The 26,080-nt window shown below is 43.7% G+C and overlaps 2 protein-coding genes across 5 annotated transcripts in view; one reads left to right on the top strand and one right to left on the bottom strand.

Moving 5' to 3' along the window:
• Positions 1 to 24,321, top strand: part of THEMIS2 (thymocyte selection associated family member 2) — a 36,089-nt gene extending 11,768 nt beyond the window's left edge. For 2 of the 4 annotated variants that reach the window (XM_077898896.1, XM_077898898.1), the window contains exons 4-6: positions 342 to 1,417; positions 3,674 to 3,827; positions 11,602 to 13,860. In XM_077898896.1, the coding sequence (XP_077755022.1) occupies positions 342 to 1,417; positions 3,674 to 3,827; positions 11,602 to 11,744 (1,373 nt within the window). In that variant the 3' untranslated portion in view covers positions 11,745 to 13,860. Of the gene's footprint in view, positions 1 to 341; positions 1,418 to 3,673; positions 3,828 to 4,463; positions 5,444 to 11,601; positions 13,861 to 24,074 lie in introns of those variants that run through there. The other 2 variants (XM_077898897.1, XM_077898899.1) reach the window with 2 other exon arrangements.
• Positions 10,178 to 26,080, bottom strand: RPA2 (replication protein A2). Its single transcript, XM_077898900.1, has 9 exons — positions 25,912 to 26,080; positions 25,569 to 25,675; positions 21,325 to 21,426; positions 21,081 to 21,194; positions 18,823 to 18,897; positions 18,046 to 18,162; positions 12,509 to 12,616; positions 12,233 to 12,327; positions 10,178 to 10,918 (listed from the first exon to the last, which is right to left on the bottom strand). The coding sequence occupies exons 1-9, from the start codon at positions 25,919 to 25,921 to the stop codon at positions 10,834 to 10,836; spliced, it is 813 nt and encodes a 270-aa protein (XP_077755026.1). The 5' UTR covers positions 25,922 to 26,080; the 3' UTR covers positions 10,178 to 10,833.

Genomic DNA, 26,080 nt, shown 5'->3' with positions numbered 1-26,080 from the left:
TTTATTCATGAGAGAGAGAGGCAGAGACACAGGCAGAGGGAGAAGCAGGCTCCATGCAGGAAGCCCAGTGCGGACTCAATCCCAGGACTCTAGGATCATGCCGTGGGCCCTAAGACAGGTGCTAAACCACTGAGCCACCCAGGGATCCCCAAATCTTTAACAAGTTCTATAACAGCTTTTGAAAAGAGGTTAAAGAACAGAATGCTTAAGGAATCTGATACCACAGGAAAATGCTGCCAGAACAGAATAGGAACAGGTCAGGCAGCCCAGACATCATTGCCAGGGGTGGAGGGGCACCCCCGGGTGGGTGTGAGTGCCTCTGAGCTGATCTCTCTCCACAGTGCGCAGGACCATTGTCAAGATCCCCTCCAGCCTGGAGGTTGATGTGGAAGATGTCACCAGTTCCTCTCAACACATTCATTTCATCCAACCACTGCTGCTGAGTGAGGCCCTGGCCCGGGGAGGCCCCTTTCCTCTGTGCATGGAGATCCTGGAAATTCCGGAGGGGCCCTCCATCTTCCTCAGCCCATGGGCAGGCTCCTTGCAGAAAGGCCAGAAGCTCTGTATCCATGGCCTGGCCTCACCACCTTGGCGGGTCCTGGTTTCAACCAAGGGCCGGAAGATACCCAGACACTTCATGGTCTCTGGGGCTTATCAGGGCAAGCTGCGGCGGCGACCCAGAGAGTTCCCCACAGCCTATGATCTCCTGGGTGCTCTCCAGCCAGGCCAGCCACTCCGCGTAGTGGCCACAAAGGACTGTGAGGGCGAAGGGGTGGAGAGCCCTGGGTTCACTTCCCTGGCTGTGGGCGACAGGCTGGAGGTGTTGAGATCTGGCCAGGCCCATGGGGCTGAAGGCAGGGACATAGATGTCTTGGTGTGTCAGCGGCTGAGTGACAAGGCGGAGGAGGAGGAGGAGGAGGAAGAGAATGAAGATGTAGAAGACGACGACCAGATTCTGCTGCCCCTTTACTTCTCTGGTAGTTTTGTGGAAGAGATGAATGATAGTCGGCGCTATAGTCTGGAAGATCTGACTGCCCATTTTTCATTGCCCTGTGAAGTCAAGGTGGTGGCCAAGGACAGCAGCCATCCTGCTGACCCTCTGCCCTCCTTCCCAGGCCTGCGGCTGGAGGAGAAAATCATGGAACCTTTCTTGGTGGTCAGCCTCAACTCCAACCCTGAGATGTGCTTCGAGATCCCTCCCCGGTGGCTGGACCTGACTGTCGTGGAGGCCGAGGGGCAGCCAGGCCAGCCGGCTGGGCATCTCCCTGTAGCCACGGTGGAGGAGCTGACAGATGCCTTCTACTACAGCCTTCGGAGGTTACCGGCCTTCAAGAACCAACCCCCCCCACCCAGGCCCCCCAAAAGTCAGGGTCTCAGTGGGCAGAAGAAACAAAGCAACAAGGAGAAAAGCGGCCAGGTACCAACCTACCAAAATGGGCAGGGAGGGGAAGTTGTCGGGGTCACTGCAGGTCCTGCCAGTTTTGTCCAGCATCCCATTTCTCTTTCGGTTGTGAAGAACTTACAGTTTATACACTTACACACTTTGTACCTATTATTCTTATAATCTGATGTTGGTACGATCATTCATATTTTAAGGGTGAGAAAACGAGGACTCCGAGACCTCCGAGACTTGCCCAAGTCAGTTACGAAGCGGAAGCCCTGAACCATAGCATAAGCACTCTGCCTCCAGGCTTACCTTGCTTTCCCTGCCCATCGTCCCCTCATGTAGGCCTCATCATCTGTCACCTGAACCGTGTCAGCAGCTTCTCCCACCCCTCCTCATGGCTGTCAGAACGGCCTCTCTCCCTTCCCTGGTTACTGATGGGCCTCAGCCCCATCTTCTGAACCGTCAGTGGCTCCCTGTGGTAAGGGGGTAATGCCAACCCCTCAGCATGGCATCCAGGGAGGGTCTTTTATAAACTGACTTCAATGTCCCCCTCCCAGACCCATCCTCCACTACCCACTCTGGTCCATACTCAGCCATAAACTCCTAGAGCTTCTTCAGTATGCCAGGATTCTTGCCTCAGCACTTTACACATTCTGGTTCTATTGCTGGAATGTTCTTCCTCTTTTCAGTGGACAAGGCTCAGCTCAGACTTCCTCTGGCAGTGACAGCCTTCCCCCTTCTGCATTCACACTGATGTGTGTGGTATGCAGCTTGGGGATGTGGGTAGGGGTGGGAGCAGGTGGGATGACACCTAGTTTTTGGTGTGTTGTGAGTGGTCTGTGAGGGCAGGGGCCTCGCCCACTTCCAGGTAGGCAGACAGCGCCAGTGAATGCTGAACTGATCCAAACTAAATCACGGGGATGGGGAAAGGACCAGACATGGAAGCAGAGGGACCCAAGCTTATGGCCCAGTTCACTTGCTCCATGGCCTGCTTCCTCTCCATTTTCTCACCAGTGCACCTGAGATAAGGTCACTAACTCACAATTCTAGTTTCTTAGCTGCTGCCTGGTGGGTGTCTACTCTGTCGCAGGCTCCTTATGTGCATAGCCCCACAGAGCTCTCATGACCTGAGAGGTGGGCACTGTGAAGTCAGGCACTGATGGATAGCTCTTTCTACAGTTGAGAACACAAGAGGCACAGAGAGGTCAAGCAGTTGACCCGAGAGCACACACCCAGCAAACAGCAGGCTGGGGTTTGAAGCTGGGTCTGACCACCCAGCCTGGGCACCTAACTACCGTGGTCTGCTGACAGCAGTTGATTTACATCAAAAGCACTTTGTAAAGTGTAACAGGCTTACGGTTTTGGGATTTGGAGAAACTGGTATTTTGTACTGTGAGGGTAGATGGTGGGAGGGCAAGGGGAAGTGAGAAAGACAAATCAGGGGCAGTTTCGGCCCCAGAAGGAGACTGCATCTGTGGAGGAGGGTGGAGGGCAGTCCTTTTCTGATTGAACACAGACTGGACTGGGGCATCTGAAACACAGGCCTTCCCTACAGTACCGGAGAACATAGTACAAAAAAATTGAGAGACCTCAGTTCCAGCATTTGTTCCTGCTGGAAGTGACTTTGGGCCTGGTCCCTGCTCACTGCCCTTGATCCTGCAACTTTTCTTCCCTGGGGAAGTATTCCCCACTGCTGATCAGGGGCCCTATATGGTTTGCTCTCCAAAGCATAGAAAGAGCATAAGCTTTAGAGGTCACGAACATGGCTCTGGGTCTGAACCTTGGCCCAGCTTGCAATCTTGTGTGAGGTATGACCTGACACTCTGAGCCTGTTTCCTCGTGGGTACATTGGGAACTCAAAACAGCTACTCAAGAGGGTCCCCTGAAGATAAACGAATAGGTGTGCATATGGCAGAAGGTGGGAGTTCAACAAAAGTCCTCCTCCTTCTAGGACCCCTCTCAGCTCCGGCACTCTGTCCTGATATTCTGTGACTGCTTTCTTCCCCTTCAGCAGCAGATGTGAAGGACACTGATTGAATCCCCTCTGGGGAAGAAACTCAGGGCACCCTGTCTCTAGCCAACTCTTTCCTCTTTCATTCTGGCCCCTCTCCTCTGCCAAAGAACATTTCAGGCACTAGAAACAAAAACACTTGGGTCTCACGGAGCCCTACCCTGGCAAGGAAGTCAAGAGGGGAGCAGAGGAAGTGACAGTCGAAGGAAATGACATTTCATGGACTCTGCTGCCCATCTCTTGGGACCCTGACTTCTGCTTTTTCTCTCGCCTAGTCTTCTGAACTCTTAGAACTGCAGCAAGCCCCTCTACTCAAGCCCAAGATGCAGACGCTGCCACGGAATGCCAAGGACAGCTCAAATACATACAGCAAGGTCTCAGGCCACAGGAAGGACCGCAGGCACACTAAGTCCATCATAGAAGATGGAGGTGAGTCCATGTCAGCCCCAGTTCACCCCTGTCCTCGCTTCTTCCCTCCTTACCCTGCTCCTGCTTGTACCTCTGACTGCGCTGGCCTTACCCTCAGCAAGGCCCCACCCATGAGCAGCCCCCTTCTGCTGCTCTCTGCTGGACAGAGAGGCTTTTAAGGGGATGGGCCAAGGGGTGCCTGGATGGCTCAGTTGGTGAAGTGTCTGCCTTCAGCTCAGGTCATGATCCTGGGGTCCTGGGATGGAGCCCCGTGTCAGGCTCCCTGCTCAGTGGACGAGTCTGCTTTTCCCTCTTGCTCTGCCCCTCTGCTCCCTCCCTCCCCCTCTCGCAAATAAATAAAATCTTAAAAAAAAAAAAAAAAAAAAAAAGATGAGCTTAGGTTGGAGGGTCCCTACTGTCCCTCTCCCACGGGCTTCAGAGTCCTGGCAAGGAAAATGAGTTCATCCTCCAACATACTACCCTCCCCGAGGCATGCAAGGGGAATATTTACACAGTATTCAGACAGAATAATTTATAGTTTCTGGCCTAGCAAGGACCTTAGAGCATCCAGACCAACTACTTCCCTGTCCAGTACCCTAAAAAGGGAAGGATCCTGCCTAAAACCAAAGATCATCACTGACTTGGACTCTTTTGTAGATAATGATGACCATGATTATGAAGAAATACTTGAGCAATTTCGGAACACCCTTTAAATGCTGGAGGAACCTTGCTTCTTACCTGCTGTTTCTCAGAGAATCTGAGATACCAGCCAACGTTACAAAGCCTTTACAAGACCTTTGGACATGATCTCACTGAAATCAGACTGTGGACAGGAAATGGCTTCGTGCGGACCAATCTGAAAAGGGATAGACATACCAGCTCTCCTGGTTCTAGGTTCCTGCCACAGAGGGCTGGCTTGTTTGGGGCCAGCACCTTGTGCTTGACTCCCTCAGCCTCAGAGCTCTGGTATCCAAAGGAGCCAAGGAGGTTCTACTCAATCCTGAGTCCCCAACACCAGCTGTCTCACTGGTTGGTGCAGAAAGGAATCAGAGACCACCAACCTTGATGGTGGCGGCACAGTGTTGCTTGACTCTCAGTAAAAAGGGCTCAATGCTGAACATAACGCACTGAGAGCCTTTTCTTATGTTTGCCACTCCCTCGCCACCCCACCCCCAAACTCTAACCCCTGAGAAAACAGGAGCTGTGTTATCTGTGCAGAATGCAGCACATAATAGTTGCATGTGACTATCCAAGATTTTTTCACTCTAAAACCATAGAATAAAAATTACATCTGGAAAAATAGGAACAGAAACCATTTAGTAAGGTCTGTGTGCCAGACCCTTTATAAGCATTATCTAAATCCTCGACTCTCTAGATAGACAATGGCCTGATTTTAAAGATCAGAAAACAAGCTTAAGTGGTCAGGTGTTTCAGGAGGCAGACTAGTCATGAGCCTGGGTTAGCATCCCTGCACCACCTCTCAGCTAGGACTATGAACAAGTTATTTTAACCTAAGCTTCAGTTCCTTCACATGTAAAATGAAATAGTTATCTACCTCACAAAATTGTTTTAAAGATCAAATGAGATAATCTTGGTATATAGTGCAGTGCCTGGAACGAATAAACACTTAATAAGAATCTTAGTATCATTACTGTTGACCTAGATCACATAGGTATACCTGTGTATGGACTGGTTGGAGAGCCTCATCACCTCACATAACAGAGATAAATCTGTGTCTATGCAGAGACTAGCTCAGCTTCTAAGGTCAGTCCAGGCCTGTTCCGTGAGGTAAGACCACAGGAATCACCCCCTGGAAGTGGTAGGGTTTTGGTTCCTAGATTGAGGCAGTCACAGAACTAAGCACTGTGGTCAGTAGAGGTCAGATGAACAAAAATGTGCCTGGAGTCTCCAGCTGTGGTGGGAGTGGAGTGTCCATCTGCAGCTCCCAGATTCTGGGGAGCACACCTGAGCCTGTCCTTCCTCTGCCTGCTAATAACGCCTCTGGGCTGTCCAGACCCATGGCACTTCTAGGCCTCCTGGCTTCCAGAACTGTGCATGGATTTCTCCAGGTGACTACCAAGCAGCTAATCCAAACTGCTGGGTCAGTTCCCATGCCTTCCTCCAGAGAGACAGTCTAAACTGAATGGAAGGACTGAGGAAAAGCGTATTCTGGGACAAATAAACAAGGGAAGTATGCAAAAAGGTTCCTCCTTGGCATGGGATCCCTAGGGCCAAGACAATATGCAAAATGCCAATAATTTTCACTTTCAGTCTGCATTTAATTGTGGCATCAAAAAAAAAAAATAATTGTGGCATCAAACTGAGCAAGCTCACAAAAGGGGGGCAGAGAGGGCTACCAGCTACTACAGAAGGGGATTTCTAGTGGCCAAATGCTGCAGGAAGAAAGCAAGCCAATTTCATAGCTAGGACAACTAGGCTTAAAAGGAAAACATGTCGGCAGCCTGGGTGGCTCAGCGGTTTGACACCTGCCTTCAGCCCGGGGTGTGATCCCTGAGACCCGGGATCGAGTCCCATATCGGGCTCCTTGCATGGAGCCTGCTTCTCTCTCTGCCTGTGCCTCTGCTTCTCTCTCTCTGTCTCTCAGAGTAAATAAATAAAATCTTAAAAAAAAAAAAAAAGAAAAAAGAAAATGAATAAATTTGGTTCCCCCCCCCCCTTTTTTTTTAGATTTTTGTTTTAAGATTTTATTTATTTATTTGAGAGCAAGAGAGAGCACACAAGTGGGGGTGGGGGCAGAGGGAGAACCAGACTCCCCACTAAGCAGGGAGCCAAATGCAGGGCTTGGTCCCAGGACCCCTGCATCATGACCTGAGCTAAAGGCAGCTGCTTAACCAACTGAGCCACACAGGTGCCCCTTGTTTTAAGAGTTCTTTATATATTTTAGAGAGCATGTGTGCATGTGTGTGAGCAGAGGGAGAGGAATCCTCAAGCCGACTCCCCACTGAGCTTGGAGACCAACACAGGGCTAGATCCCAGGATCCCGAGATCATGACCTGAGCCAACATCAAGAACTGGATGCTTAACTGACAGTCACCCAGGTGCCCTGAATGGTTTAAAAAAAATAATGCAGTTGAGGTATCTGTCTGGCTCAGTTGGTAAAGCATGTGACTTGATCTTGGGGTCATAAGTTTGGGCCCCACTTCAGGTGTAGAACTTACTTTTTAAAAATAAAGTTTTGGGGAGATCCCTGGATGGCTCAGCGGTTTAGTGCCTGCCTTCGGCCCAAAGTGTGGTCCTGGAGTCCCGGGATCAAGTCCCATGTTGGGCTTCCTGCATGGAGCCTGCTTCTCCCTCTGCCTGCCTCTCTCTCTCTCCCTCTCTCTATCTCCCATGAATAAGTAAATAAATAAAATCTTTTTAAAAAAAGTTCCGGAAAAAAAAAAAAAAAAAAAAAAAAAGTTCCGGGACGCCTGGGTGGCTCAGCAGTTGAGCCTTCGGCTCAGAGTGTGATCCCAAGTCTGGGGATCGAGTCCCGCGTCAGGCTCCCTGTGAGGAGCCTGCTTCTCCCCCTGTCTATGTCTCTCTCATGAATAAATAAATAAAATCTTTAAAAAAAAAAAAAAAAAGTCTTTTTAAAGAAAAAAAGCTTTAAGAGGGGGATCCCTGGGTGGTGCAGTGGTTTAGCGCCTGCCTTTGGCCCAGGGCGCGATTCTGGAGACCCGGGATTGAATCCCACATTGGGCTCCCGGTGCATGGAGCCTGCTTCTCCCTCTGCCTGTGTCTCTGCCTCTCTCTCTCTCTCTGTGTGACTAACATAAATAAATAAAAATTTAAAAAAAAAAAAAAAAAAAAAAAAACACGGTTGAGGGAAATTCAGAACTCGATCCATTTTTGAGTACGTATCTCCAGTTTATGTTCATTTATTTAGCAGTTATTTACATCTGTTACTGTTAGCACGTTCTCTATATTATTCAAAATAGAAATGAGAAAAGATATGAAAAATAAATATGAAGGGATGAGCAATTCTTTTCTCCCAGTATACATCTTGTGTATTCCCAGAAGTTTGTGTTCACTTTGGAGACCACTGTTCAGGGGGAGCCCCTAGCCCCACTATAACACCCTCCCCACCACCCAGTAGCTTATTCCAGAGTTAAGACAAAAGCACCCCACGGGCATTGTCTGCTTTTGTTCCCTGCCAACCCCAATTGCTCTGATAAAACATTTACAGTTGTGGTTTTCAAACATGTTTTCCTTTTATTTTTTTAAGATTTTATTTATCTATTCATGAAAGACAGAGAGAGAGAGGCAGAGACACAGGCAGAGGAAGAAACAGGCTCCATGCAGGGAGCCCGACATGGGACTCGATCCCAGGTCTCAGGGATCACACCCCGGGCTGAAGGCAGGCGTCAAACTGCTGAGCCACCCGGGCTGCCGACATGTTTTCCTTTTAAGCCTAGTTGTCCTAGCTTGCTTTCTTCTTGCAGCATTTGGCCACTAGAAATCCCCTTCTGTAGTAGCTGGTAGCCCTCTCTGCCCCCCTTTTGTGAGCTTGCTCAGTTTGATGCCACAATTAAATGCAGACTGAAAGTGAAAATTATTGGCATTTTGCATACTAACCCGCTGAGCCACGCGGGCTGCCCCAAAATTTATTCATATACATCAGACACTATTTCTTATTGGCCCTTTTATAGTTAAACCTGATAAATACTATTTCCCAAGGCACCTAATTTCCCATCAGTATACCTAGAGAAAGACTCTCCTGAGAACAAGCTGGAATCATTGCTTGGCTGTGAAAATGCAGGAGCCTCCTGCTCAAGCAGGGTAAAGGCTCTAGAAGGCTGGCGTTTCATTCTGCTGAGGAGGGCCTGGCTGTGCTCAGCCCTACAGGCCTCCGTGGTGCTCAGAAATTACACATCTTATGCAAGGCTACGTAAATGCCAAGATGGCAGGGAATACAGCACTGCTAAGCAGCCACTCTGTGCTACTGGGAATGTGGAACCAGCAAATCCAATGATATTACTTACTTTGCTTTGTATTCCTAGTGCTTGACCAATGGGCCAACATGGTAGGTACTCAACAAATACGTGTTGAATTATTAAATAGTTTGTAACTGCTGAATCATCAAATTCAAAATCAAAAGACTTCTATCCAGAATTACTCTACTGCCTTGCCCATTTGAGAGTGCTAGATAACTAGATGTCAACCACTCATAAAAGTATCCTATGCATTCAAAATTCAAATTCATGGATGATTTTTTAAAAAAAATATTTATTTATATCAAGAGAGCAAGCATGCACAGTGGGGAGGAGCAGAAGGAAAGGGAGAGGGACGCCTGGGTGGCTTGGCAGTTGAGCGTCTACCTTGGGCTCAGAGCAGAGTGTGATCTCAGTTATGGAATTGAGTCCCAAAGCAGGCTCCTATAGGGAGCCTGCTTCTCTCTCTGCCTATGTCTCTGCCTCTGTGTGTTTCTCATGAATAAATAAAATCTTAAAAAAAAAAAAGGGGGGAGAGAAAAATCCAAGCAGACTCAGATCTGAGCATAGAGCCCAATGTGGGGCTCAATCTCACAACCCCTAGATCTTGACCTGAGCCGAAACCAAGATTTGGACACTTAACCAACTATACCACCCAGACACCCCCAAAATGTATGATTTTTTTTAACCTGTTTTTAGCCAGTACCTTTTCTTTCAGGATATAATCAAGGATGGACAAACCTGTAGGTAAACATATTGGCTGGCTGACTGACTTCTTAAGCATCAGTATAGCTCCCTAGATAGGAACTGTTCTTCGGGTACAGAAACAACCACCAGACTGTTGTTCACTTTTAGAAACTGGATGGTGGGCATTTTCCACATGGCTGCTAGTAGGTTTCATTTTGAAACAGGTTAGAGCAATTATAGAATTTTTATTTGCATGTTACATCTCATTAACTTACCTCAGAATTAGTTCTTTTATTCAAGATGTACCTTACATTCTGGAGTTGTCAAAAACATCTTTGAGCTAGTTTGCTCTCTTGTAAGAAATAGAACTGATTAAGCTCACCAAAGGCTGCAGGCCTTTAGATAGTCTCATCTCGAGGTTAAATAATAGATATTCAATTCAGTTACGTGACCATATATTGCTAGAGTCAAGATTAAGTTTCACTTTATAACCTCTACTAATGGCAATGGTAGATGCTTTACAAACCTTATTTTGCTCAATCTTCACGACACACCTATGAGGAAATGACACAGTTCTCTTCATAAATAAGGAAATGGGAGGCCTTTAGAACTGACGTAGTCTACCCAAGATCCTAACTAAATATGGGAAAGCCAAGATATCAAACCCAAGTCAAGCTATGCTACACATCTCAGATTATAAAAGTATTAATTATACCATCTTAGGAATAAAAAAAAAAACATTTCCACAGATTCTGCAATAGAACTTTTATTAAACATATGGATTTTGTATTGAAATCGAAATATTTCTTTCTCCCCTCTCCTCTCATGAGGTCACGACTCTAGAACTTCATGTTCATAAAAACACACTTTCGGCAGCAGTCATGACAAGGTGAAGGAAAGTGCAATTCTGAAAATAATACCATATAGCCAACTAAAGGGTGGAACAAAACCAGGCAGAGGTTAGCAGGTTTTTTGGCTAGCTCCCTGCTGAAGGCCCTAGTTCTGCTCATCTTCTCTCAACAGGGAACGTTATAGGAGCAGAAACTCCTGAGTATTCTTTAATTAATACTGCCCAACTCTCTTGGTAGTATGTCTCTCCCACTTCCATCAGTCCTGATGTTGTAAATGGCTGATTCGTAACTTTAAGAAAGTCCACCCAGGTTTATATTCTCATCAACTGCCCAAAATTGAGCTTCATAAAAACAAAAATTAAAAACAAAAAAAAAACAAACAAAACAAAACAAAAAAGCCAGAGCACTAAGTTTCAAAAGGATGTTAAATGAGACCCTTTCTAGATGAAACCTACTCCCTAGAAGTCAACTGACCAAACATATGCACAGTTGGAGACAACAGATTATGAAATCTGGTCCAGCTGGAAAATACCTGGAGTACTCAATTAGATCCAGTTAGTCTGCATCTGTGGATTTAAAATGATCATCATCCACAGTGGAATAGATGTGGCCCTCATTGCTAAGAAAATCCACAGCTTGCCTAGAAAGAAAGAAAGAAAAAAAAAAAGGCTCATTATCAAACTGATGCAGAAGAAAGGAAACTGTCTTTTGGGTATGGCCAAACACAGATTTTGCTCACAGGGGACTCTTGCGGGGAGAAGTGCGAGTAAAATTGCAAAACTGAAACAATGCATGGAGACAATAGCTAACAGAGCTGCCCTGGACCCCTCTACCAAATGGTATAAAGGCAAGAAAATAGAGCCTAACTCAAATGCCAATCTATGCAAATTGAAACAAGGATCTAAGAATATAGTCCGCATGCACATAAAACTCCTAGTATAAACACCTATTTTTCAAAGTTCCTCCTCCCACCAACCCTCTGGGAAGTTGAAGGACATAAAGGAAAGACCTTTTGCAGAAACAATAGAACACCTTCATACCCTTTAAGGCTCTCAGGATCAGTATCTGTAACATGTTTAATAATATTAATAGTATTAACTGCCTATTTAATAACAGCAATAATTTACAGAGCAACTACTACATGACAGTGTTTCTGTACCTCATCATCACTGGAACTCTGAGATATGAATTAATATCTTCATTTTATAAAACAGGAAATGAAATTAGACCCAAGCCTTTCTTTTCTGTGTAAACCTAGAATATCAAGTGATTTACACTAACAAAATGCACCAAAATACTCTGCTTGTTTGATTCTTTCATCAGGATCAGGAAGCTGCTTGTCTAACATGGAAACAAAAGATGTTGGAAGGACGCTCTATGGTTTCAGGTTCAGACAGTCAAATGCATATCTCCACAGTGGAAACAGTAACACCAATGGGACAATACATGTGAGGACCAGGAGCTGAAGATCTCACTCCTCCAGGTCAAATTTTATCTGGTCAACTTTGACAAAATTATATCCCTTGCCCATAATGGGAATCACTGTTTGTTAAATGAACAAGTTAGGGATCCCTGGGTGGCACAGCGGTTTGGCGCCTGCCTTTGGCCCAGGGCACGATCCTGGAGACCTGGGATCGAATCCCACATCGGGCTCCCGGTGCATGGAGCCTGCTTCTCCCTCTGCCTGTGTCTCTGTCTCTCTCTCTCTCTGTGACTATCATAAATAAATTAAAAAAAAAAAAAATGAACAAGTTAATCAGTGATGTGACGGGAAGCACCATCATTTTGAGTTCTTTTTTTATGTTTCCATGACTGAACAACTTCCCTTCTGTCAATGAGACTGCAGCTGACAGTTCTATTTTTATTTTTAATTCACTTCTCATTATCAGGAAACCCTGGTGAGTTGAAATGGGTACAATTCTAGAGCTCCAGTTGTTAGAAACCAAATACTCACTTAATTGAGGCTACAGACATGTGTTGAAGCTGGTTCTTGAGATCCTGAAAGTTTAATCCTTCAGGTCTTGGACAAGCCTTAATCAAATTCAGCACCTGAAGATTCAATTCAAATGAGAAAGATTTTAGCAACTACTCTGAATCAACTTCTTTATGTAAACCTGAGTCCCTTTATAAGAAAGAAATGGTTCAGGTCCCTAACCTTAGAGATTCATTAGGGAAGTAACAAATTTAAGACTGCCTGTGTCTTGAATTTCTGGAGCCACACAGTGTTTACCTGGTTTTGGGCCACAGTGAGGCCATTTGCTGGGATGGAGCTAATCCCACCAAAGTTTCCTGTTTCACCCATTCCTGGATTGCTGATAGGTGCTCTCCCTGCTGGGGGCTGAATTAAGAAAGAAGTTCACAGTGTTAGAAAATTTACCAATTTAAACACAGTCCTTGTTATTGTTAGATAGCCTGTTGATTAAGCAGCTCACAAAAATAATTTAAGCCATTCTCCCAATAACAATTGCTTACACTGGAAAGGATGACTGTCATCATTAACAAGTATTTCAAGGGAAGATAAAGTGACTCTTTGAAGCACAGAATATCAAACAGAGAGAAAGGTACCTCTTAGCTCCTTATTTTTGCTGAGGGGAACCAGAGGAAAACTAGCATCGAGAAGAAAATTACCTGGAGATTTGCTATAATAGTCTTTATTTATCCTTGGTACTTTACTATTCAAACATGCACTTATTTATTATTTATGGCTTGTTTTTACCTTCTCCCTCTGCCTGTGTCTCTGCCTCTCTCTCATGAATAAATAAATAAAATCTTTAAAAATAATTATTTAATAAAAAATCTGTATTATTGAAGTATAGTTGACACACAAGGTTATATTAGTTTCAGGTGTATAACATAGGGATTCAATAATTCTATACATTACTGGATGCTCACCAAGCTGTATTCACCCATTTCTTTTTTTTCCAAAGATTGATTCATTCATTCATTCATTCATTCATTCATTCATGATAGACATAGAGAGGGAGAGAGAGGCAGAGACACAGGAGGAAGAAGCAGGCTCCATGCAGGGAGCCCAATGTGGAACTCGATCCCGGGACTCCAGGATCGTGCCCTGGGCCAAAGGCAGGTGCTAAACCACTGAGCCACACAGGGATCCCCTGTATTCACCCATTTCACTCACTGCCCTCTCAAGTATTTACTGTCACCTAGACATGAAGCATGACAGAGAGAGGAAAAAAAGATGGTTCCCATCACTCTGTTATTCTTTTTTTATCACCAAATTTTTAAGAACAGCAGACTATAATCACTGTTTCCATTTCACTTCTCCTTAATGACTCTCTAGCCCACTACTATTTGGACGCTCACTACTGAATATACCTCTGCAACCTCTTACGAAGTCACCAATGACTTTTTTTTTTTTTTAAGATTTTTTACTTATTTATTTATTCATAGAGACACAGAGAGAGAGAAGAGGCAGAGATACAGGTAGAGGGAGAAGCAGGCTCCATGCAGGGAGCCTGACCCGGGTCCCCAGGATCACACCCCGGACTGCAGGCGGCACTAAACCACTACGCCACGGGGGCTGCCCCCCAATGACTTTTCTTTTTTTCTATGTTTGGAATTCCTAGTTCAATTTTCTTTTTTTTTTTTTATTTTTATAAATTTATTTTTTTATTGGTGTTCAGCCAATGACTTTTCAACCAACATACCCAACAGTCTCAGAAAGACACACTGACCACATTCCTCTTGGAATGTACCCATCCCTTCATAGGCTTCTTGAAGGCATGTTCTTCTGGTTCTCCACTTAACCTCTCAAACTGTACTGTCTCAGTATCTCTTACCAGCTTTTCTCTCTCCCTATCTCCCAAAAGGCTGACAGCTCCCCCAGGATTCCATCCCAGAGCTCCTCCTAGGCCAAATTCTTGTTCCCAGCCATTGACTGGATACATCCACCTAGCCCTCTCACACACTCTGAAGTAAGATTATGACCGTCCCCAAATCTGCTTGCCCTGCTCCATTCCACCTCAGTGAGTAAAGCTAACCCCATCCCACAGACTCCAGTTGTCTGGGAGTCCATTCACTTACCTCCCACAATCTGTCACCACAGCCTATCACACAAGCTCCAGCGTAGGTCAAGTCCACCCTCCTTATCCTGGCCTCCCAGTGGCCTCTCAGCCACTAGTCTCTCTGACTCAGGTCAACCCTCCTTTGCTACCTCCTTTGCTGTTCAGCTTCCGATCACATCCCTCCTCTGCTGGAAAGCTTTCAGGTGGCTCCCCCTGCCTGTGAAAATAATAGAAACCTACACATTCGAGACCTACCACAACTAGACGTCAAAAATCTCTATTTGACTGTTCTTTTTTTTTTTTTTTTAAGATTTTATTTATTTATTCACGAGACACAGAGAGGCAGACACACAGGCAGAGGGAACAGCAGGCTCCCTGTGGGAACCCCGATGCAGGACTCGATCCCAGGACCCTGGGATCATGACGTGAGCCAAAGGCAGACACTCAACCACTGAGCCACCCAGGCATCCCTCAGACAGTTACTTTTTTGACACACTTCACTCCCCAGTGGCACCTGACTTCTTGCCAACTATAAACATGCCTCTGATTCGAACATGTTGTTCCCTGTCTGGAATGCCCTTCCTCTCATCTGCCTGGGAAACACTGACTTCTCATCCTTCAAAGCCCAACTTAATTGCCACTGCCTTTGTAGAGCTTTCTGACAAGCCCCAAACCAAGTCAGCCGTGTTCTTCCTTCTCAGCTCCTCCAGCATTTGGCCCATTCCCTCTCACAGCAGTCATTACACTATTGGCCTGGCACTTCCTGCCACCAGCCTCTCCACCTTCACACTGTGTCTGGTCTGGTGCAGGACGTGTTCCATGCTTTATCCACCGAACTGAATGAATAGGATGATACAACATTATATGTGTTAAGTACCTATACCAGATATAAGAACACTGTGGAAGCTCATTAGGAGAAATCCCATCTAGTCAGGAGATGCATTCATTCAATAAATGTTCATTAAATGCCTACTGTTTGGAATAAATAAAACACCAGTCATGGTCCCCTGTTTTCAAGCTAAATGCCTTCACACTGCCTGCTGGTTAGACAGAAGCCTCACATTTTATGATCCAATAATACTGAACTGAATGCTGTTTCTTATCCCGACACTGCTTAAAGTGGCTCATGTCCTGGTAACCCCACCTCATGTATCCTTTAGGACTTGGTTTAGGCATCACCTCCTCCAAGGGTTTTTTTTTTTTTTTTTTTTTTTTAAGATTTATTCATGAGAGACACAGAGAGGGGTAGAGACACAGACAGAGGGATAGGCAGGCTCCATGCAGGGAGACTGATGCCTGATGTGGGACTTGATCCTGGGACTTCAGGATCACGCCCTCGGCTGAAGGGAGGCGCTCAACCACTGAGCCACCCAGGGATCCCTCAAGGGGTCTTTCTTGATGTCAAGGTTTCAAAGCACCCTGTGCTTGCCACTTATCCTGCATTTATGATTAAGTGATCTGAATCTCCAAAGCTCAAATACAAACTCTTTGCAGGATAGCAGGATTTTGCTTTGAAGATTTTTATTTATTTGAGAGAGAGCACAGAGGGAGAATGAGAGGGATAAGTGGACTCCTAGCCATAGCCAAGTAGAGAGCCTTACATGGGCCCAATCCCAGGATGCTGAGATCATGACTGGGTCCAAAGGCAGACACCTAACTGACTGAACCACCCAAGTGCCCCAGGGTGTTTTGTTTACTCCTCAATATAACTGTCGATATTCCCAGTTTCCACTCCCTAACTACACATTCTCACTTTGAAATCATTTTTATGAAATATGTGATACATACACATATGTCATTAAGTATGGTAATAAATACCCTAAACCTTCTATGCAATTCCATTCTTTTTAACCCACTTTCCCCATCCTCTATCAAAGCCTCCCTTTTGAAGATCCAGGTTTCCAAATCCAATAGCAGACTTCTCTCATCACCTTTCCTGACTTCAAGGCAGCATTCTACAGTTGATCACCATCCCCTCCTTCCTAAAATACTATTTATTTATTTGTTTGTTTGGTTTTTTAAAAAGATTTTATTTATTTATTCATGATAGACAGAGAGAGAAAAAGAGACAGAGACACAGGCAGAGGGAGAAGCAGGCTCCATGCAGGGAGCCCGATGTGGGACTCGATCCCGGGGCTCCAGGATCACGCCCTGGGCCGAAGGCAGGCCCTTAAACCGCTGAGCCACCCAGGTTGCCCTCTAAAATACTTTTTAAAGCATATCCTACAGAATCACATTTCCTGGTTTCTTCCTGCCAGTTGGCGACTTTTTTGACTTCTAGTGGCTTCTGTTCTACTCCAGACTTCTAAAGGTTAGTGTGTTCCAGAGCTTAGGTCTCTCTGACCTCTTACCTCCCCAGCTATCTCATCTCATCCAAGGCTTTAACTCCCAAAGTTCGGTCTCTACCCCTAACCTCTCCATTGGAACCCACTTCTACACATTCAACCATCCATTCTGTTCTCCACTTGGATATCTGACACCTCATACTTGCTAAGTCCAAAAGAACTCTGGATTTTACCCTTCAAATGTGCTGGCTTCATTTAGTTGCTCAAGCCCTGAACACAGAAGTCATTTTTGAACCCTCCCTCTTTATATCCTGTATGTAACCCACCAAGAAGTCTGGTCAGCTCTACCTTCAAAATATGTCAAAGTCCAACCACCTTTTATCTCAGCTGTTGCTATTAATCCTAAATTATCTTGCTATTTCTAGTGCCTCATAATCTATACTCCATACATCAGCCCAGCCTAAGTGAATTTTTTAAAAACTCAAGACCATGTCACTCCTTAGTTAAGACCTACCAAAGGCCTAGAATAATAATTGGTACATACCAGGCTCAATAAATATCTCTCAAAGGAAGGAATGAATTTCTCTCTGTATCCCCAGTGCTTACCAAATTGTTTGGTACAGAATAGGATGCAATAGCATCCTTAGTGGTTCATGAGTTCTCCAGCCTCTCCTACGCTGTAACCAATAAACTTCCAACCTGAGACCAGAATAATCAAAGGACATTTTTTTTAAAAAGTAGGCTCCACAACTAATATGGGGCTTGAACTCACAACCCTGAGATCAAGTCACATGCTCTACCAACTGAGCCACCCAGGCACCCCAATCTAATTTTTATTTATTTATGATAGTCACAGAGAGAGAGAGAGAGAGGCAGAGACACAGGCAGAGGGAGAAGAGGCACCCCAATCTAAAGACATTCTATTTTTTTTTAAAGACATTTTAATACAAGAATAAACAAACCCTCTGTGGTCATAGACAGACTGGACAAATGGAATTCACACAGCAGAAAATAATGCTGAGAAATTTCAATGTGAAGCAAGAAAGATAACTTCAGGGAGAAAATAATGGTGCATCGTTTTAGCCAACAGGTTAGAAGAAGAGCAGTAAAACGCCATCCTACTTGGGATTTTTCTCTGAATATAATCCTGGAGCCAAGTGCTCAGCCTATATAATTATGTGTCTACACTTAAAGATTGTCTTAGGCCTCAGCCTTCCAAGTAAGTGGGGTCAGAGGAACTTGTAATTCTGAAAAAAAACATGAGTGCTTCCTTTGGAATAAAATAACATGGGAAAGTTCATGAAGAAAATGTTCTGCAGACTGAGTGAGGCCTCTGTTCTGGCTCAACCTTCAAAACGTTAAGAAAATCAAAGCCCCCCCCCAATCAAAGCCAGAGCACAGTGGATGTCTATGTTCTTCCAGAGAGGAAGAAAAATTCTGAGAGTAAAGTTGCTCACCTGGCTGTTAGATTTGCTCAGGATCATGTGTGCATTGACAACTTCCAGAATATGTGCGGTAAACTCATTCATATCCTCCAGAGGCATGATCTTAAAGGCTACAAGGCTTTTCTTGTTCTATTAAAATAAAGAGAAAAATGGGAATAAAGGACAAGCACATTAAAATCAACCTCAGGTTAAAACACTGTGGCACTTGTCTTGGTTATATTTTGTCAATATAGAAAAAATGTGTTATGTACTTAAATTTTTTAACTCAAGGTTAACCCTAATATAGTCATTAATGGGACAAAAACAAAAACAAAAAAACAAAACCAGCTCAGAGTTCAATAACTTGCCCAAGGTTATACAACCAAGCAGAGTATAGTCTCCTGAACTCCGAATCCAGTGTCCTCCCTTTTACCCCTAGTGGATGCCACGGATGGCAATTATAGGCAGGGATCCTGTTCTTTCTCTACCATTCCATTAGTAGTAGTTGTTGTTTTTTTTAAGATTTTATTTTTTTATAAGTAATCTCTATACCCAATATGTGGTTAGAACTCAACCTGGAGATCAAGAGCTGCATGCACTTCTGACTCAGCCAGGCATCCCTGTTAGTTTTATATTTTATATTAAGCTAAAAACCCATTATTTCTCTTTGAAGAGAATAACGAAGTAATTTCAATCTAACTCTCATTTAACATAAAGACTTAGTTCAATCTTAAGTATCCTAAACTCAGGAATGATTCCAGAAATTGCTTCATGTAAATATATTTTAATTATTATTTCTTCTGACTTTACCTGAAAAGATCGCAGATGGCCAGCCACTTTCACATACGTCTCTGGAGGAACCACTGTGTTTTCACTGCTGGCATCCTAAAAAATAAATACAAACCCATCACATTAAGGTTTTAGGGATGCCAGTGAAATTTTTAAAATGCTCAATTAAAAAAAAACTGCTAAATTATATATGGGAAGAAAGCATTATATAGTAAGAGCACGAAAGGATCCTCATGTGGCACTAACTAGTTTGCCTGCCTTTTAGAATTTACCTTTTTAAAAAATCAGACATTAGAATAAAAAGGCTTCTATAGACAACTTCCAGTTCCAAATTCCTATGTTATGTATATCATCAAAAAACACTTTGTGACAGTATATACATTTCTCTATCACCAGCTATGTATCATGAATATACCATGGTTTAATAGTGCTCTATTGCTCGCATTTTGAAAATTATTTTTTATTTTTTTAAAGACTATTTATGGGTAGCCCGGGTGGCTCAGCAGTTTAGCACCTGCCTTTGGCCCAGGGCATGATCCTGGGGTCATGGGATCGAGTCCCGCGTCGGGCTCCTTGCATGGAGCCTGCTTCTCCCTCTGCCTGTGTCTCTGCCTCTCTCTCTGTGTGTTTCTCATGACTAAATAAATAAATAATCTTTAAAAAAAAAAAGGGATCCCTGGGTGGCGCAGCGGTTTGGCGCCTGCCTTTGGCCCAGGGCGCGATCCTGGAGACCCGGGATTGAATCCCATGTCGGGCTCCCAGTGCATGGAGCCTGCTTCTCCCTCTGCCTGTGTCTCTGCCTCTCTCTGTGACTATCATAAATAAATAAAAAAATTTTTTAAAAAAAGACTATTTATTTGGGAGAGTCAGCACAGTGGTAGGGAAGGGGTGGAGGGAGAAGGAGAAGCGGATTCCCTGCTGAGCAGGGAGCCTGATGCGAACTCAGTCCCAGGACCCTGGGATCATGACTTGAGCTGAAGTCCCAGGGGCAAAAATTTTTTTTTAAAGATTTGAAGGGGCACATGAGTGGCTCAGTTGATTAAGCGTCTGCCTTTGGCTCAGGTCATGATCCCAGGATCCTCCCTCTCCCTTCTGCTTGTGCACACACTCTCTCTCTCTCAAATAAATAAAAAAGGATCTGGGGGGCAGGAGGGCACACGCCAGTGAGGAAGGGGGAGAGGGAGAGGGAGAGGGAAGCCAACTCCCTGCTGAGTGCAGAGCCCAATTTGGGGCTCAATCTCACAACCCTGAGATCATGACTTGAGCCTAAACCAAGAGTCTGACACTTAACCAACTGAGCTACCCAGGTGCCCCTGAGATTGTTTAATTTTTTATTATAATAAACAATGCTATGATCAACATTCTTACAACTGAATCTCAGCATACATCTTTAATTATTTCCTTAATGTAAACTTCTAGCAGTGGAGTGCTAGATCAATATTTTTATGATGGATGATTTTGATCACCAGTTAATTTTTTTTAAAGATTTTATTTATTTATTCATGAGAGAGAGAGACAGACACACACAGGCAGAGGGAGAAGCAGGCTCCATGAAGGGAGTCCGATGTGGGACTCGATCCTGGGTCTCCAGGATCATGCCCTGGGCCGAAGTCGGCGCTAAACCGCTGAGCCACCTGGGCTGCCCTCACCAGCTAATTTTTGAGGTAGGTTTTATCAGTTTATACTCAAACCATCAAGGTCGAATGGTATCCATTTCCCTAAACAAACAATGACAAATCATTCATCAAATATTTAGTAAGTACCTACTAAGTGGTAGAGGCACTGTGCTACCTACCACTCTTATCAGAGGTGGACAATGTCATTCTTTTTTTTCTATGCTAAATTAATAAATTAAAAATGGTGGGCCACCTGGGTGGTTCAGTGGTTAAGTGTCTGATTCTTGATTTAGGCTCAGGTCATGATAGCTGGGTTGTGAGATCAAACCCTGTGTGGAGACTGCTTCAGATCCTCTCTCCCTCTGCCTCTGTCCTACTACTCCTTCCTTCTCTAACAAATCAAAACAACAAAAAATCCTGTTTTCACAGTTTGTATTCTATTGTCTCTGTCACTTGCCTTTTAACTTTGCTTTTAGTATAGTAGGGTTTGGAACATTTTAAATTTCTATGAAATCAAATGTAGTAACTTTTCATTTTAGGGTTTCTGCCTTTGATGCCTTGCTTATAAATTATTTTTATACTAAGAAATTAAAAAGACTAAAAAAGTTCCCCATCTCCAGAGTCCCAAAGTAAGCCCACTCTAATTCAGAAATAACTGCTTACGTCTGTGTCAACCCATTGGCGAACATCCATGGGTGCAGCTGTCATGTCATCTATTTTGTATACAATGTTGGTTGGGGCCTTCTCTGCGTGTCTGATTATACCCACAATAGTGACCTAGATCAGAAGGGAAAAAAAAGTTTGGTTTTCCTGGAAACTAAAACAACATTTATGTATTTTTAAATAAATAACTTTTATTTCATTTTTCATATGATGAAGTATCTCTTCCATGACCTATTTTACTTACCTGTGAAATCTCAACATTCCCAATTTTGAACATTTCATCAACTAGAGTGGCAGAAAGCAGCTGAGATATGGTACAGGGTACAATGTGTTGGGCTCGGGCTCTCTGAAAATAAAAAATATGTATACATTCAATTAAGAAAATAATATTACCACCCATTAACACCTTTCATGTACCAAGCACTTTACAATTTTAGTATATGTGCTGCTGAAGCAAGCACAGCACTCTACATACATAACACTGAATCTTCAGAATGAACGTCATCACCCTTGCTTCACAGAGATGGAAACCAAGGTCATATAGCTAACACATACCACATTTTTGAATTCAAACTAGGTGTGCCTGACTCCAAAGCTCCTTATCAGTGGTTAATTTTTTTGGCATTATGGATTCACTAGAACAAACAAGCCAGAGTGGGGACAACATTAAGGAAGGATGATCTGACCTGCTTTTGAAAAAAAAAATTTTTTTAAAGATTTTTAAAATTTATTCATTTGAGAGACAGATACACACAGAGAGAGCAGGGGGAGGGGCAAAGGGAGAAGCAGACTCCCCATTGAGCAGGGAGCCCCATAAGGGCCTCCATCCCAGGACGCCAAGATCATGACCTGAGCTGAAGGCAGATGCTTAACCATCTCTGAGCTACCCAGGCACCCCTGGAATAAAACAAACTTCAGTTTTAGGATGAAGGCAAGCTGGAACTGGCTACTACTAATTACATTAGGTGGTATTTGGAAAGGGTTTGAGAAATGGCTAGCAGAGACAAAGTTTTAGAGTTGCTCTAAATCTTGTAATAAAATATAACAAAAGTTAGATGTATAGCTTTCTCTTAAGGACAGATGCTCTCAAGATTGGATGGAAGTCTGGGGAAAATGGGATAAAGGCTTGGCCACACTGGCCATCTTAAAGGGAAAGGACACAATGTGTTGAGCAAAAGAATGTCTAATGAGGACACTGAAATCCAATTCAAAAGCAGCCTAAAAAAAAAAAAAAAAGGCAGCCTAACAACAGTATAAACTCTTATTGTCACCTGCCACTGGCCAGGGCTTGTGTCATGGCATAAAGATAAAAAAAAAAGTAATATGATTTGCCCTCAACACACTCCTACCTAATGGAGGTACAACAAACCTGGTATTGATATACTATAGAATGAGCATGGGACCCCGAAAAACGTATTTGCACTTTCAAGAAGTAGCACTCATGCTCTACCTTGAAGTATGAAAACACTGACAATGAAAACACAGTAAGGGATAGGCATTACAGGCTAAGGGTAAATATGCACTCTTATAAACTCATTTAGGAAATAACTACAAGGAAGACAATGCATGGTGGATTAAAGATTAGAGTTCTTCCTGTCAAAAACCAAGAACTTGATAGCTATTCTACATGTAAGACAGAACATAATGGAATCTTGGCACTCAGGGATTTAGCAGTTACAGCTTTGTCCTGAAGGTCCATGATACTAGCAACATTTCCTTCTGCTGAAGCATAATTTTGAATGATGAGCATTGCCAGGATGGTATAACGTAAGCCCTGCCAATTACCAGCACAAGTCACAAAAGGCTTGAGGGTTAAGATTATGGCTCTATCACTCAGGAGCAGTGTGCTCATAGTCATGTTTTTCAACTCATTTGGATCTTAGTTTTCTTATCTGTAAAACTAGGAATGATAAAATGATGAAAATTAAGTATATGGTGTAGTACTTCAAATAATACCTGGCACATCATAAGAACTCAAAAAATGTTAGCAATTATTCTGTCAGTGTTCCTCACTGTTTATATCTGCAATAGCTTTTAATAAGGATACGAAAGAATCAATAAATGCTTTTCAATTTTACCTTATGGAATTTTTTAAGTGAAGTTACATGTGATATTGGTATTTATAGACTGAAAATTTGCTGAGGTCATGTTTTAGCTCTCACTACTATATATTCTGTTTCCACCTATCACAGGTGAGATTTTCATTGTATTTTCAGCATAAGAAAACTAAGAACCACTACTGGGAACAGGAACAAGAACATGGGCTTTGGTGCTACACAGTCCTATGGACCTGTGTTCAATCCCAGCTCCATAGCCCTGGACATGCCACCACCAATTCTGTCCAGTGGACATCCACCTTTCAAATTCTAAACAAAACATACAATGTATATAAAAATACTAATGCTGATTTCTACGTGTATTATGTATTCAACAAACATTATCATTCCTCAGTTAAAAAAATTACACATGGGTAATGCCTGAGGTGTTACCTATACCTTCAAATTTATCTCAAATCACAGACACTTGTTTTTTAACAAGCACCTATTATGATTGCAAGGAGTCCCTGGTTTGTTCCAAGAGATTCACAGAGAGTGTGCCAGGATAAGAATATTTAACTTAAAAATTATTTTCTAGCTATGAATCACAGGTTACTCTGACAGCACTGTATGAAAACACCATTTTTATGGGTAAAAAGTGGTCAGTACTGAAAATTTCACATGGTTCAATAAAATGTAACAGGTTTACAGTAGATAGGAAATTAGATAGGGTGTTTATCTAATTTACTGTGGAAAAGGCACTAGATTTAAAAACATAAAGATCTTGGTTTGAATTTCCAGCTTATAACCATCATCACTCTCTGAAAAGCTGTCTTAATACACAATCCAAGTTAGGGATCTGAGAGAAAAATTCTATCAACTAGAATGAAGAAAACAGTCAAGCTTAGAAAGATGAAAACCAATGGTCTAATTTTTGCTTTCTCCTTCACAACCTTAGGGAAGACAAAGAGTACGAGAGTCCCCTCTGGTCTTCCTGGGAAAAAGAAAACTGCAATAGAGAAGCTGCTCACCAGATTTTGGATTTGTGTCCCGTGTGTACTATCTAGTCCCACTTACTTACTAGCTGTAGAAGCTTAGGCAGTCCCTCCGTCTCCCAGAGCCTCTGTTGTATAAGGAAGTAAACAATACCTTATGGAATGATTATATGAAATTGTATGAAAAATATAAAGCAACGCCCAAATGTATGGGAATTATCAATGAATTCTTTCCCACCGACATACACTCCTGAATTAACGGTTTAGGTAAAAGCTTTTCAATCTGTATAAAAACCATAGAACCTGCTAATACTGAATCTTAACACCACATCTGAAGGACACCTAACAGAGTAGCCAAATCAACCTTGCATTTAAAGGATGAAATCAACAGTAGTTGTGAAATGTAAACTCATTTCTGAAAGGGTAAATAACAAGAATCTGGACATCTTTTTACAGATTGTTTCCCCATACATTACCTTATTTATTAATTCTCAGAACCACCCTGTGATTTAAGTAGTACTAGTACCAGTATCAGATGAGAAATACCAAGGGTCACAAGGTTCAAGTTGTGCCACTAAAGATACTGCCAGTGAGAAGGTGATTCTGGACACTATGTATTCTGGGTCCAACACTTGTGTTCTTTTTAACTAAAATATGTGGGATCAGGGGTGCCTGGCTGGCTCAGTCAGAAAAGAATGTGACTCAATCTATGGCCTCTATCACTGAGTTTGAGTCCCACGTTGGGTGTAGAAATTCCTTAAATAAAAACTTAAAAAAAAAAAAAAAAGAAAAAAGAAATCTGGGACCATTTATTCAAAGTGACTACACGGCAGGCACTTTATATATACCATAAACTAGAATATTAAGTCTCACAACAACCTGTAAGGTATGTATTATTAATCCCATTTAGTAGCAATCCCATCTGATTCCCAATGTTAAGAAATCTGTCCAATAAAACCCTGTAAATAGTGTTGGAGCAATGGTAGCACATAGATCTATCCAAGAACATGCTCTTTCCACAGCTTTTTATCACTTCATTACGTTTAATTAAAAAAAAAAAATTAGGGCAACCCTGTCGGGACCCCTCTCACTTCTGAGAGCTTTCTCCGTGTTTCTGCTTAATACTTCTACCGCTTTGCTTTAAAAAAAAAAAAAAAAAAATCGATTACATGAAGAATGCAAAGTAGGCTAATACAAGTCCAGTTTTTCCACAAGACTGATTCATTAGCTACATTGGTAAATTTCAAAATAAAGCCGATTCAACAGTGGAAGTGAATGTAGGAGAAAGTTTATTTTTTCAAAAACTTCCAGCACTTAATTCTAAGATTCGGTGAGGCAAGAATTGCTAATTATCCAACCAGTTCAGGTTTGGAATCTTTCGCCGCATCAAGTTTCTCCCAGGGGTGTTAGGAGCTTCAAGACAGAAAGAAAGAAAACGAAATACTCTTTCAACCTACTGATTTCTTTTCAGCCTGCGAAGGTGTCGGCGATCCAAAGCCCCCCGGGGACTGCGTGTAGCCGCCGGCTCCGCTAAAGGCGGAGCTGCCGTAGCTCTCAGATCCGCCTGGTTTGAAACGGCAGTATTAGTGCCCGCGCTGCTTCCCGAGCCTCTCGACAACACCAGGCCCCCTCAGACTCCCCCCACCGCCAAGCACCCCCAGCACCGCGCTAACCTGTCCCACCGCCGTGCCCCGGCCCCCCGCCCCTTCGCCACCCTGTGCCTCCTCCACTCCCACCGCCGCGCGCCTCTCTCCGACCCCCGCCCTCTCGCTCTATCCTCCTCGCGACTCTCATGCTTACCGAACCACATCTTGGTCACTATTCCCTCAGGAAAGAGGTCCGCGACACTCCCGTCAGGTGGGCTCGCCGGACTCCTCAGAACCCTGTTGCGGCCGCAGTGCTAAGCGCACTTCCCGCTGGTGCCACAAACTCCTTCCCGCGAACGACGGAGCCAATCAGCGTCCAGGAC

This window comes from Canis aureus, chromosome 5, assembly GCF_053574225.1.
Source record: "Canis aureus isolate CA01 chromosome 5, VMU_Caureus_v.1.0, whole genome shotgun sequence".
NCBI lineage: Eukaryota > Metazoa > Chordata > Mammalia > Carnivora > Canidae > Canis > Canis aureus.
This window is presented reverse-complemented; position numbering and strand designations above follow the sequence as displayed.

Excerpts from the sequence above, each read along its gene's own strand:
- RPA2 (XM_077898900.1), bottom strand. Across the intron at positions 21,427-25,568 it reads CGCAGGCTGAAAAGAAATCA|AGAGCCCGAGCCCAACACAT; the intron begins GTAGGTTGAAAG and ends TTTTATTTTCAG. Across the intron at positions 12,617-18,045 it reads TGAGCAAATCTAACAGCCAG|CCCCCAGCAGGGAGAGCACC; the intron begins GTGAGCAACTTT and ends TTCTTAATTCAG.